The sequence below is a fragment of the Manacus candei genome, unplaced genomic scaffold, assembly GCF_025592945.1.
Source record: "Manacus candei isolate 608988 ecotype Guabito, Panama unplaced genomic scaffold, ASM2559294v1 h1tg000005l, whole genome shotgun sequence".
NCBI classification, from domain to species: domain Eukaryota; kingdom Metazoa; phylum Chordata; class Aves; order Passeriformes; family Pipridae; genus Manacus; species Manacus candei.
Window position 1 is genome coordinate 19938265 of NW_026138053.1, and position 13438 is coordinate 19951702.

At 40.3% G+C, this 13438-nt stretch overlaps 2 protein-coding genes across 4 annotated transcripts in view; one reads left to right on the plus strand and one right to left on the minus strand.

Moving 5' to 3' along the window:
• Positions 1–13438, plus strand: part of LOC127478572 (coagulation factor XIII B chain-like) — a 45906-nt gene that overhangs the window by 15715 nt on the left and 16753 nt on the right. The window contains exon 13 of one of the 3 annotated variants that reach the window (XR_007907277.1): positions 79–225. The exons of the other annotated variants lie outside the window; for them this stretch is intronic. The gene's annotated coding sequence lies outside the window, so the exon portion shown is untranslated. The remainder of the gene's footprint in view (positions 1–78; positions 226–13438) is intronic. 3 annotated transcript variants of the gene reach the window in all.
• Positions 1–13438, minus strand: part of CFH (complement factor H) — a 76118-nt gene that overhangs the window by 4059 nt on the left and 58621 nt on the right. The window contains exons 37-43 of the mRNA XM_051797709.1: positions 10842–10916; positions 10124–10294; positions 7250–7420; positions 6745–6945; positions 5353–5520; positions 4196–4456; positions 234–410 (exon numbers count right to left, since the gene is read on the minus strand). Of these exons, the coding sequence (XP_051653669.1) occupies positions 234–410; positions 4196–4456; positions 5353–5520; positions 6745–6945; positions 7250–7420; positions 10124–10294; positions 10842–10916 (1224 nt within the window). The remainder of the gene's footprint in view (positions 1–233; positions 411–4195; positions 4457–5352; positions 5521–6744; positions 6946–7249; positions 7421–10123; positions 10295–10841; positions 10917–13438) is intronic.

Genomic DNA, 13438 nt, shown 5'->3' on the forward strand with positions numbered 1-13438 from the left:
AAAGATAGGTCACCAAGAAGACACTAGATTTTCCCCACCTTATTCAATACCTTTATGTTTTCTCTCTGTATATCCTAGAGTCTGAGAATGATTAACCTCTGAAGGATGAGAGATTGGAGTCTCTGCCCAGTAAGAAAACTCCACCAATCTGGATGGCAAAACTCTGAGTCCACAGGACACCATTTCTATGACGGTGACAATGGTAGGGAGCTCTGACACGTTTAGGTACTCACTGATGCATTTTGGAGGTGGAGTCCAGCCATTTTCTTGGCACTGTGTCTCTCCTTTGTCTTGTCCTTCTGCAGTTACAAAGCCAGGATGACATCTATACGGGGCCACTTCCCTTAAACGGTACTCTCTTCTTGATGTGGTGAAATGACCATTCTCAAAATACACATACTGGCATTTTACTGAAAGAGACAGACAAAATTTCTTGCAAGTGAAATACTGCTAAGCTGCATGCTTATAAATCACAGCAGAAGGAAGACAAAAGCAGCAGCATTCTAGGACTCAGAACATTTTTAAGAGCACAAGAAGTTTTGCTTCTGCACTGAGGTCTCTTCCTGGGGGAAAACTGGAAAGCAAAAAATCAGAGTTCAGAGTTACCAACTCATGAAGCGCAAACAGGGTTAGAGAGGGGTTTGATTTACAGCAATCCTGCAAGCTTCCCAAACTCTATGTCCACATCTGGTCTTCACTAGAAATGAAACTCCTGTTGGGCCTGCACAGCACTGTGCATGCACGGAGAGCACCTCCTGTCCATACTGCAAGGCAGGGGCACAGCACTGCAGTGGGCAGGTGTCACCTCAGTCCTGCCACGGAGAAGTCATTCAGAGTGCACAGACTGCAGGACCGAAGCAAATCTCTACCAAAGATTGCACAATAAAACACTAGTGCAGACAGACCCAGTGTTGTAACTGGTTTCCTGTCACTTGGAATACATTGTTTAAGCCATTTAATATTACCTAACCATTAATGTTTAATATATTGTTTACTACCTCGTTAATTTAATCTATTGTTTATAGAGAATGTTTGATCCATTGTTAATATATAATGTTTAATACATTTTTTCAATGGATGGAAATCAGTTGCCTTGGTTGGCTGTTTTGGTTTTGTATTCTGAAAGAAAACATGCACAGAGTATTAAATTCTTTACTACTTAATCATTCTGTCAAGGAGTGTCTTCATTTGAAGAAATTAGCACTCATCATCATGTCTAGGCTTCTCGAACGAAGATTTGGGAAGGGCTCTACCCTCTTTTGTTACAAGCGCTGGTGGCTAAAAAGGCCAATACGAGACAGGCACGTCCAGTTCTGCAAGACTCGATTCTTTCTGCATTGTCTTTTCTCCTCAAGAGTGATCCTGCGTGCTTTCTCAAAAGCATCAGCTTAGTTATAGATAGTGTGTCACCAGGCCTCCTGATTGGAGGACAGAGTAGACCAGTTATGGTGATCAATATGGCCAAGGATGTTTCAGGGAGTCCTTGTATCTTTTCTTCGGGGCTCCTCTCTTGCCGCAGCCGGTGGCAAGTTCACCATAGAGCAGGATCTTAGGGAGGCGGTGGTCCTTCATCCTGGAGATGTGTCCTGCCCAACGCAGCTGTGTTCTCAGCAACATGGTCTCAATACTTGTGACTGCTGCTTGTTCTAGAACAGACTTATTAGTCACGTAATCTGACCAGTGGAAGTTTAGGATTGTACGGAGATAGTGCTGATGGAAGCGTTGTAGGAGACGCAGGTGGTGGTGGTAGATGACCCGTGATTCAGATCCATATAAAAGAGTAGACAGCACTATGGCTCTGTAAACACTGATCTTGGTACTTTTTTTCAGGTGTTTATTTTGCCAAACTCTTTTATGGAGTTTTCCAAAAGCACTATATGCCTTTGCTAACCTGTTGTCTATCTCTCCATCAATCTTACCATCCGAGGAGATGAGGCTACCTAGGTAATTAAACTGCTGGACTGACTTGAGCTCTGATTCACCAGTGGTATACTTTCTGAGGTGCCGGTTGATAGAGAACTTCAGTCTTCTTTAAGCTGACTTCCAGTCCAAAGAGCTCAGCAGCGTCTGCAAAGCAGGATGTTAAACACTGCAGAGCTGCTTCTGTGTGGGCGACAAGGGTGGCATCATCAGCATAAAGCAGCTCCCAGATAACATGATTTTAGGTCTTAGTATGGGCCTTCAGTTGCCTTAGGTTGAAAAGGCTTCCATCAGTACGATATCAAGTGTAGATACCGTCCTGATCCTCGAGGTCTGCAGTGGCCCTTTGGAGCATCACGCTGAAAAAGAGTGTGAATAGGGTTGGTGCAAGAACGCAGCCTTGTTTCACACCATTGGTTATTAGAAAGGGCTCAGAAAGTGCATCACCATATCTGACTTGGCTGTGCTGATCTTCATGAAGTGAGATGATCATTTTAAGGAACTCGGAGGGACATCCTAAACGTTCCAAAATCTGCCATAGACCTTTTCTGCTCACAGTATCGAAAGCCTTGGTGAGGTCAAGAAAGGTTACATAGAGACCTTTGTTCTGTTCCCTACACTTCTCTTGCAGTTGTCTGAGAACAAACACCATGTCTGTGGTACTCCTGTTGGCTCTGAAACCACACTGGCTTTCAGGTAGAATTCCTTCTGCTATAGCGGGAATTCATCTGTTTAAAATATTCTTGCCAGGATTTTGCCAGCAATGGAGAGCAGAGTAATGCCACGGTAATTTGAACAGTCTGATTTAACTCCTTTCTTCTTATACAAAGTGATGATGACTGCATTACAAAGGTCAGATGGTAGTTCACCGAGTTCCCAACAGCGCACCACAAACTCATGAAATTTAGCATGGGGTGCTTGGCCCCCATGTTTCCATATTTCAGGTGGAATTCTATCAACCCCAGCTGCCTTGCCAATTTTCACCTGCTGTATGGCCTTGAGAGTTTTGCCCAAAGTGGGGGCAATATCCAATTCATTCTTCACCGGTTGTTGTGTGATAGACTGAATTGCTGAGTCTTGGACTACACGGTTGGTACTGAAAAGAGTCTGGAAGTATTCAGACCAACAATTCAGAATGGAGATTTTGTCTGTCAGAAGTGTTTGACCATCAGCGCTGAGTAGAGGGCTTTGGACCTGGTATGTAAGCCTGTATGCTGTTTTCAAGGCCTCATAGAATCCTCTGTGATCACCTGTATCTGCACATAATTGAGTTTTTTCAGCTAGATCGATCCACCACTTGTTCTGGATGTCACGGAGCTTCTGTTGGAGCTTGCTGCGTGCAAGATGAAAAGCTGCTTTTCTTACATGACAGGATGGCAGTGCAAGGTGTGCTTGGTGAGCAGATCTCTTCTTCCTCAACAAGTCCTGGATTTCTTGATTGTTTTCATCAAACCAGTCCTTGTTCTTCCTGAAGGAGAACCCTAAGGATTCTTCAGAGAACTGCAGGATGCTGGTTTTAATATGGTGCCAAAGCGTTTCAGGAGAGGGATCTACAGAATCTGTAGAATGATTTTCGAGCCTAGTTTGAAGATTTACCTGGAATCTGTCTCTCGCCGTGGCTGATTGAAGATTGTTAACTTGGAGTCTCCTCCTTGGGATACTGCCCATTTTTGGTTTGAATTTAAGATTGAAGTTAAGTTTACAGCGCACAAGTTGATGGTCTGTTTGACATTCTGCACTAGGCATCACGCGGGTGTGATGGGCATCGCGGACATCTCTCTGTTGCACCAAGACATAATCAATGAGGTGCCAATGCTTAGATCTAGGATGCATCCAGGTTGTCTTCGGACTATTTCACTGTGCTGAAAGATAGTGTTAGTGATGGTGAGCTGTTGCTCTGCACAGAATTCTAGCAGAAGTCAACCATTATCGTTGCAGTTTCCAACACCATGCTTGCCTAATACTCCTTTCCAGGCTTCAGAGTTCTTTCCTACTCTGGCGTTGAAATCACCAAGGACAATGATCTTATCATCTGCAGGAACCTTTTGGGTAAGGTGGCACAGGTTGGTATAAAATTTATCTTTTTCATCAGGGTCAGCTTGGAGAGTTGGGGCATATATACTAAAGAGGACAACATGTTGCTTGTTGTGTAGTGGAAGGCGTAGGGAGATAATGCTGTCAGAGTGACCTGTCAGCAGATTTTCAAGTTTAGGAACAATAGAGTTTTTAATCATGAAGCCAACTCCTGAGAGATGCCTTTTGGTTCTGGGTTTACCTGATGAAAAGCGTGTGTAACCGGCACCATGTTCTCTGCCGCTGCCTTCCTCATGGCGACGAACTCCACTGAGAGCAGCAAAGTCGATGTTGAGACGTGACAGCTCGTGGGCAATGTCGGTGTTGAGACGTGACAGCTCGTGGGCAATGTCGGTGTTGAGACGTGACAGTTCGTGGGCAATGTCGGTGCCGAGATGTGACAGTTTGTGGCCAATTAGGGCAGAGGGACGCTTAGGACGTCCACTATACACAGAAATTAACACTACAACAAATAGAAATATTTTCATATTAGTGAGCCAAGTAAACAAAGATATAAAAACACCCAAAACCCAAAGCACTTTGAAGAACACTAGAGGATGTATTTATCATTGGGAGCAGGGTTAATGATACTGTAGTGCAACACCTTCAAAAGTTTAAATTTCACAGTGATGTCAAGAATTGCCTAAATCATAAAATTTTATTTTTCTTGCTCACTGCTAGGTCAAAATCTCAGTGGGGGGCAATCCAAAACATTAGATGGTAAGAGTCTCTATCAGTGTGGAATTGTTTCCTAAAAAACTATTCTTACAGTCCAAGAAAAGTTATATTGAATTATTTCTTTGTCCATAGGAAATAATTGTCTAAATATTTAAAGCTCTTCTGAGATATTAGAGCAATTTCAGGCTTGGTGCAAGTCAGGAACAGAAGCTGGAAATGAACTGGAGAGGTAACCTCCCTTTTCCTCCCACCTGCCAGTATGATGCCAATGGGAAAGGAAGCAAGAGGAACAAGGATCAGGTGGCACAGCGAGAGGCTGAAAGGAGTCTGTGCAAGGGAAATGATTGCTATTTACGACTGCACAGCTATGCTAGAACAAGATTTCTCTAGGGAAGACAAAGGGATTATGACTCCCATCCCAGAGCTCACATCCTATATGTGGAGGAGCCACGTGTGGCTGTTTTACAGGGGTACACTCTGAGTGTCTTTAGTGACCGACCTCAGCAGCACAGGGACACGAGAGCTGTGGAGGACAGGTGAGACAATCACAGCACTGCCTTTCCATTGTACAGCACCTTGACTTAGAGTTACTAAGCCGTGGTGATGGGTCATGTGACGATTTTATTTGCCAGTAGTTACCGGTTTTAGACAGAAACCTCAACAAAATACAAGCACACTCACGGATACATCTGGGATGAGGGAACCAGCCATTCCTTGTGCATGTGACTTCTTTATGCTCGGCACGGTAATAATTGTTGCAGGCATATGTAGCTGTTTCACCTTCTTTGTAAAAATCTGTCCCGCGTCTTGGGAAATAACCATTTATCAGCTGCCTGGTATAACATTTTTCTAAAGAAGAAGGAAGTACATTTAACGACAGTAATTTCTACAGCAAGAACTGAGGTAAAACAATTCTTAGGAAGACAGTTAATAAAAAACAGGCCTCCAAGCACATTTCTGTAGCCTTCTACCCCAAAAAGACATTTGTGTGCAAACCTGAATGAAAGTTTGCTTTATTGCACTGTCCTGAGATTAATGAATCACATGAACAGAAGTGGAAGTCACTACATAAAGCAAAAAGAGCTGGTCTAGTAACCACAATCTCTTGCTTACTGTTCATGTGCACCAGCTCTAGTTTGGTCTGCTTTGTCTCTAAACTGTTGGTGTCTGCACAGAGTGAATTTCAGCATTTGCCTCCTGGAGATTTTATCATCTCTGTGGAAGTGTATCAGCCTCTCAAAGCAGGTCTAGAGATTTTAGCAACAGCTTGGCACGCTGGCTCTATGGCCTCCTGCACCCCAAGAGCCCAGACATGGGCTGAAGGAATGCTATAGTGTGTTATCTGAGTAACTGGTCCTTTCCTCCAGGCAGGGCTCCATTCCTTTCCTGCACTGAGCACCACTCCACTGAGGGCATCAAGGAAAGATCAACCTTTTGTAATCCACTTTCCAGTCCTACCAGTAGGCAGGAACTTTGCTGTGACTGAAGATGTCTGAGAGGAGATCTCACCTTGCTGCTTTAAATGTAAGTCTAATTCAATTTAAATCTAAGGAGTGTATCTGGTTCTTTTGCTGATACCACGATCACTTTCAGCTTATTCCAAGAGTGTGACATCTTTTCAGTTCCAAAAGCTTTCCAAAGGGACCAGCAATGGTTCTCAGAGAGGAACCTCTAGACAAAGTGCCCAAGCCATGGAAGGGAGAATATATTGACAAAGATTAGAAACTCTCTGTTTGCATGTGCAGCTGTGTGTCCAGAGGAAAGTATATGCTTGCATGTTACCCAGAAGCCAGAGAAGATTTATCATATATTTCTTAATCTCATGAATAGTTTCAAGAGTAAAAAATCTCCCAAATCCAAAAGCATCATTTCAGCCTTACTCATTTCAGAGTGTCCCCATCTGACACTTTGAGCTCTGCAGAGAGGATGACAGTCTGGATGCAGTTCCAGGGGTCAGCTAAAGCAGTTCGACTCTAAGAAACTGTTTTGTCTTGTGTTCCATCAGAACAATTTCAGCTGCACAGACCTCTCATAATTATAACAGAATTGAGCATATGTTGGAAATGCACTTACTCAGGCATTTTGGCTCTGGAGACCAGCCCGTTTCAGAACAAAAACTTCGAACCCAGGTATTTCCAGTGGGGGTTGAATAATCTTCGAAACAGTAGTAGTCAACACTCTGCCCAAATCTCATGGGAAAGTAAGAGTGTCTGTTGTTCTCATATGCGTTACTTAACCTGCCGTTTTCTATAACTGGGTAGTCACACGATTTTGCTTGAAATAGAATTTAAGAGCAACAATGTCAACACGTGCATGATAAAAAGCTCAGCACACAATTAATTCAGATTCAGCCTCATCATCTGGGTGTTTTCAGAAACGGACAGAACCAGGACTGCCCACCCTGGCACACCCCTCAGGAGTGTGGGAACAATCGCACTGTGCTGCTGGTGTCTTTGGCAGTGCTTATAGCTCTGTCATTTCCCCCAATTCCATTGCAATCAACAGAAATCCAGGAAATATTCTCTGAAATTACTTCCAAACCCAACAAATGTGTAAAACCACTTTAGGCAAGACTAACCAGTGCAATAGGGAGGTGGATTCCATCCTGTTTCAGTGCATAGTGCATCTGATCTGTCACCAAAGTTGTATCCATCGTTACAGGCAAACCGCAGTATTTCCGATTCCTTGTATGACTGCTTTGGGGAATGTACATATCCATTCGGAATTTCTGGCACATCACAGCTAATATCTGAAACAGAGAAAGACAAAAAGCCATGTTCTTTGGTCTATTTTTATTTGCTAAACTTAAAATCCTATTGTAATAAAATTTAGGTTTGGGGGTTTTTTTAAATTTGAATTCACAAAAACTTTTTCATTTGGAAACTGTTTGAAACATATTTGAGAGCTTTTCAGTGACCTGATTGTGGATTCCAGGTAGAAAGTAGCACAGCATCAGTAGCAAATTGATTAATGAGACAGATTGCAGGGCTTTGCTTTGGATTTTAATGGATCCCAGAATCAATATATAATGCAGAATATATTCCAAAATCAGAAACTACGTTAGCTGAAATTTAGGATTTTCCTTTTTCAGATAATTTGATTTGTTTGTAGTTTCCAGAAAACCTAGTGCACTCCCATAGCCAGTGTAGTATTAGTTAAATCATTACATCAAAAGGAAAAAAGAATGAAAGGATCTAGAAAACTGACACTAGAATGCTTAACTATGAAAGAACATCAGCAATGCCAGCTCCTTGCCAAACCCAATAAAACCACCAAGATCTTGCAGTTTCCTAAAACTGAGTTCAGAAAACCAGAAAATATTCAAGACTTTGCTTCCTCAGTCACAGAACACCCAAGAGTTCTCTTGGATTCCTTTTCTGAATTTACTTTGTATTTAGGATGAAATATAGCTCATTGGAACTGTCATTGTTTAATGAAATTCACTAGATTCTGCAAATGTTACAAGCACATATGTTTCATTCCACTTTTGATCTGGGATTATGCTATAAATGATAATAAATGGGGATTTCAAAGTAGCAAAACGCAGCGCTGAAATTGTGAACAAACCATACATGTATCTGCCATGTTGATATACATACTCTGCTCTTCTATACACACGCTTTCTGATCAGATAACATATAAATAATATAAGAAGCTTGATAGTCCGAGTATTTAAGTGTTTGTTACCATAACCTTCCTGGGATTCATTTTACACACTGATAATCCGTTACAATCAACAGAAATCCAGGAAATATTATCAGCGGACTCCAAAGGCTGATTCATGAGACTAAATGTAAATATTTATTCTACAGTGAGATGACATTGTCCTTGTAGAGGGTCTTGACTAAATTTACTATGCTGAACATGATGGGAGCCCTGACATGTGGCTCAGATATAGAAACTGACCTGTACAATCTTAAAATTGAAATTACTCCTGTTACCACTTCCATTTGTAACTTTTGGGACCCTGCACCAAAAGCTCTTCCTTACTCTTATTTTTATTTTAAAATTTTATTTTAAAATTGTAATTTTGTTCTCTTGGTTCCTCAAAAGAACTGACCTTTCTCAGGGAGAAGTCAAAGATAGAAGGAGAAGACTCCCAGAAGCCTTCATTCAAGTTTACCTAGGTTCCTACTATGTCAGAATAGCTCTTGAAAGGCAGCTTACAAACTTCAGTCAGGATTTTAATTTGAAACATACTTTGCAAGATGTTTACTGTTGTAATTGCCAGTCATTTCTGAAAGGTTGCACAGTATACCAACAACTTCTTACTGAAGGTCCATTAGTGAATTACGGATCTTTTTTAAATTGTTTCTCTTTGGTTGGAACTGGCTGATCAGAACTAGTAGTCTGGGATTTTAAAGAGTGGAATAATGACTGGCAACCAGGTGCTCAGTTTGCTCGTGAGTAACACTCATCAGGACACTCAGAAAAAATGCAAAGGTCAGTTCAGTAAGTCAAGCAAACTTCTATTGTCTCAAATGTTCACAGAGATGCTGAGTGGTCTTTTACTGAGTGTTTAGTCCTTTGATTACAAGGAGCAGAGTCTTGGTTATGGTGACACAGCATCTCAAATACCTGAACATGGAAGACCTGAAGATGCATTAACCTCTATCTCTCCCTCAAAGAACTGCTTGTGATTCGTTAGGAGGTCATCAAGCTAGGACTATTAGCTTTTCTCACTTTTATTCATACTGCTGCTATTCCTATGGTATCAAACAAATATTTCTTTACTCAATCTTCCAACTTACAGCACAGTCTCTGACTTGTACCAGTTGTGTCCATGTTAAACACACTTAAGAAGGTATCAAGATTTTAGGTAAAGAAATAGGACTTTTTACCACTTTTCCAAGAAGGTGGTTTCAATATTTAATTTTTCCATGCCATTAAAAATTTCAGATTCCTTCCACAGTTTGAATTTCTCTGGTACTAATACTTTTTTTCCTGCTTGCTTAAATATTCTTTTTTGTGTCTGATTTTTTCTATTCCTTTGATGAAAGATTCTCACTGTGTTTTGTAGAAGGTATTCAGCTTTATCCTTCCTATCTGTCCAAATTAGGATTTTTTTCTAACTCAGGAAATCTTTTTCATATGCTCTTCCCACTAATTCAGAATTATATAAAAATACAATATAATAACAACAGGTACCAATGCTGCATGAGTATTTTAGCATCACTCTTGATTATGTAGTATACTGGAGCAATTGTTGCTTTGAGGATCCCTCAATCGACACTTAAGTAAAAAAAAAAACCCTGAATTAACTGCTTTTGCTACTGCTCTCCATGGAAAATTCTTATCCAGTTGCTTGGTCCCTTTAGTACTTAATCCTTCCAGATCCTCATGGATATTGGTTAGATGTGGATGGATTTATTTTGTTACGAATAAACTTATTAATCTCTGAAATTACTTCCAAACCCAACAAATGTGTAAAACCACTTTAGGCCAGACTAACCAGTGCAATAGGGAGGTGGATCCCATCCTTTTTCAGTGCATAGTGCATCTGATCTGTCACCAAAGCTGTATCCATCGTTACAGGCAAACCGCAGTATTTCCGATTCCTTGTAAGACTGCTTTGGGGAATGTACATATCCATTCGGAATTCCTGGCACATCACAGCTAATATCTGAAACAGAGAAAGACAAAAAGCCATGTTCTTTGGTCTATTTTTATTTGCTAAACTTAAAATCCTATTGTAATAAAATTTAGGTTTGGGTTTTTTTTTTTAAATTTGAATTCACAAAAACTTTTGCATTTGGAAACTGTTTGAAACTGTGGTGGTTTGAATTTTTTGAGGTAGTAATGGTTTGCCCCACTGATAATACTCTTACTGGACCAATCAATAGTCCACGTGCGCCCTACGGAAATTAAATGCCCACAGAAACGGAAGAGAAGGCAGTGAAGATAGTGTAGAAGGAGGGTAGCTATGATCTGAGCCACGAGGAGGCAGGGGGCCAGTGAGCCCCTCTGGCTCAGCTGAGGCTACGGGAGACTCGGTATAGTGTCAAATATTTATTCTACAGTGAGATGACATTGTCCTTGTAGAGGGTCTTGACTAAATTTACTATTTTCTATCACTGGGGGCTGCTGCTGCCATGCTCCATCAAGGCACTGAAACAAAATTTGTCCGGGTTTTATATATCCAGGCCAACAAGTCCAAGTAGCTTGAGTACCATGTGGATAGGGAGGTTTGTCCCATATTTTAGTAGGCACCTCTTTAACCCTCCTGGGAGGAGGTTCTTCACAAGCTAAAAATTTTAAATAAAAATATTGGTGACTGAAGCACATGCTACAAACACCAAAACAATTTTACAACAGAAAATGTGCCACGAAATCCCAGGGACATTTGTGATCAAACCAACATAGGTTGTCTATTTAATCACCACAAAATAGGAAACTGCCAAGAATCCACATTTTGTAGGAATATGAATAGACCTTTAGAAGGACATGAAAATAGCCAAGCAAGTGCCAAGAAACCACACCGGACTGTGATGATTCAAAAACAGATTTTAGTTACAAAGACTGAGACGAGATTAGTGCCCTGGTTCTAATCACAGACACCTCCTACCCTTCCATCTGCAGAAGCTGCTCCATGCCTGTCCTTCCATTGCCACAGAGAACAACTCCATGCACAACTCCAGGTAGAGTTTCCTTTCAAACTGTTTTCTTCTCCAACCACCACCATCTTTACTGACATTAATTTCATGTGTCATTTGATCAAATTCTGTCAAATCTCCTCTTACCTTTACATTGCCTAAACTTTCTCTCCAGGCTCAGATCACCTGATATTCCAAAACTTCTTTTCTTTTGTCCATGAGATTATGAATTACAATAAATGAGCCTGAATCAATTTAATTAAGGAATTCCTCAACAGCTTGAGAATGAGAAAAGCCAGACTAAAGCAGAAAGAAACAAATGTTGGGAAGCTGTTAATGAAAGACTAAATGACTTTGTTAAGAAACAATTCTTTTAGTTGTTTATAATTATTGAACTAATTTCAGTGACTAATTTTCAGTGCCTGGGTGACTGAAACGTACTCATTTGGAAGGCTGAAGCTTTACGCAGAGTAACAGAGCCTGAACAGTCTAGCCAATTAGACTCAATGAAGTCTGGTTTCCATCTGAACATGAAAGGTGAGAATTCATCAGGAATAAATAAAACAACCCCTGAGAAATGAAGCCTTGGAAAAGAAATGAAATCTCTGTATAGAAAATAAATGGGAGAAGAATTCTCCAGCAGGGAAGGAAAGTCCTTGGTGAGTACATTCATTATGCAGCAGAGACCTGGCACAGAAGTCCTCTCTCCAGTTAGCTGTAAGGCCAAAGGTTTGAGAAAGCAGCAGTACTCTCACTGAAGCTTTCCTACAGGTTGTCCAGGTGCTTCTTGAAAACAGGACTACAGGAAAAATAACTAAAATCCTTTTTCATGTGAGGGATGCAGAGTTACAGCTTCCTGAATTACACTGCGCAGATCCCAACCACAGACTAGGCAGCCTGGATTTGTGACACAAAGTGAGCAGGAAAAACACTCATTCTTCCACATCAAAATGTAGAAAGTGAATTTTATATATATTTATATTTTTATATATATTTTTATAATTATATTTCTGTTGTGCAGAATGGGGCCTCAGCTCCTCTGTGTTTACATTAAAAAAAGAAGCATGAAAGATGATCTTAGTTTCTTCATCATTACTAAGAAATGCTTCCATCTGTGTTTTATAACAACTCTCTCTGTTCTTTCCCACTCCTGCCCTGATATTGATGGTATGCATTACCATTAAGTCTCAGATTATATTTATTTATTTATTTATTTATTTACTACTACAGCTAATTATTATATTTTTAAATGCAGTTTCTTAGTAGCTTGAGATGAAGAAATTTTCTGACAGGATGTACTTCAAAACTATATGAATTACATCATGCACTCACCATATGTACTCACCAACACTGGAAGGGTTTTATTTCTAGATTTGAAAGCATGCATTAAATGCATACCTTCAAATCCTTCTGCGAGAGACAAGGAGATCTGGAATAATTCATTCAGGATTTGCATGTGACTTGACCTCAGTTACAAATAGCTCAAGCTGCTTTCTTACCATCATTGTGCTGGTAGCAACTTCCACAAAGTCAAGCACAAGCTACAAATCCAAGTAGAAGTGTTTTTCCGTCCTTGTGCAAAAATTCAGCTCTTGGAACAACTCACACAGACTTCCAATATGGAGCTGGAACTAAGAATCCTGCATGACCCATAGTAATAATTGTCCTGGATAAATCAAATTTTGCTACATTCACACTGTTTTGCAATCTCCCTGGCCTAAATAAAGCACTGTGAAAACATAGTGCAAATTAAGGCAAATTTTTAGTTCAAGTTCCAGGACTTTTCTGGACTTCTTTGCAAACAAATTAGACTTTATTAGTTAGTTTGAGGCAGTATTTATTATAAGAATATTTAATTAAGGTAAGCTATTCCTTTAATTTCTTGATTTTTTTCAATTTTTCAAAGTAAAACCTATTGGTTTGTTTTGATTAATAAGGTCCTCATATACTTCACCCAAAATTAAAACCAGTTTGAACCAAGCAAAGACACACTAGCTCAAAACCACACAGCACCCTTTCCTCAACAGTGTGTGCAAAGCAAAAAGAAAAATTAAATTACTGAGGATAGATTAAACAATATAAACACAAAAAAAGAAAAGTAAATTCGGTAGAGAAACAAAAAGCATCAGAGGCTTGTGAAAAGATACACAGTATCCTAGCTACCTATTCAAACA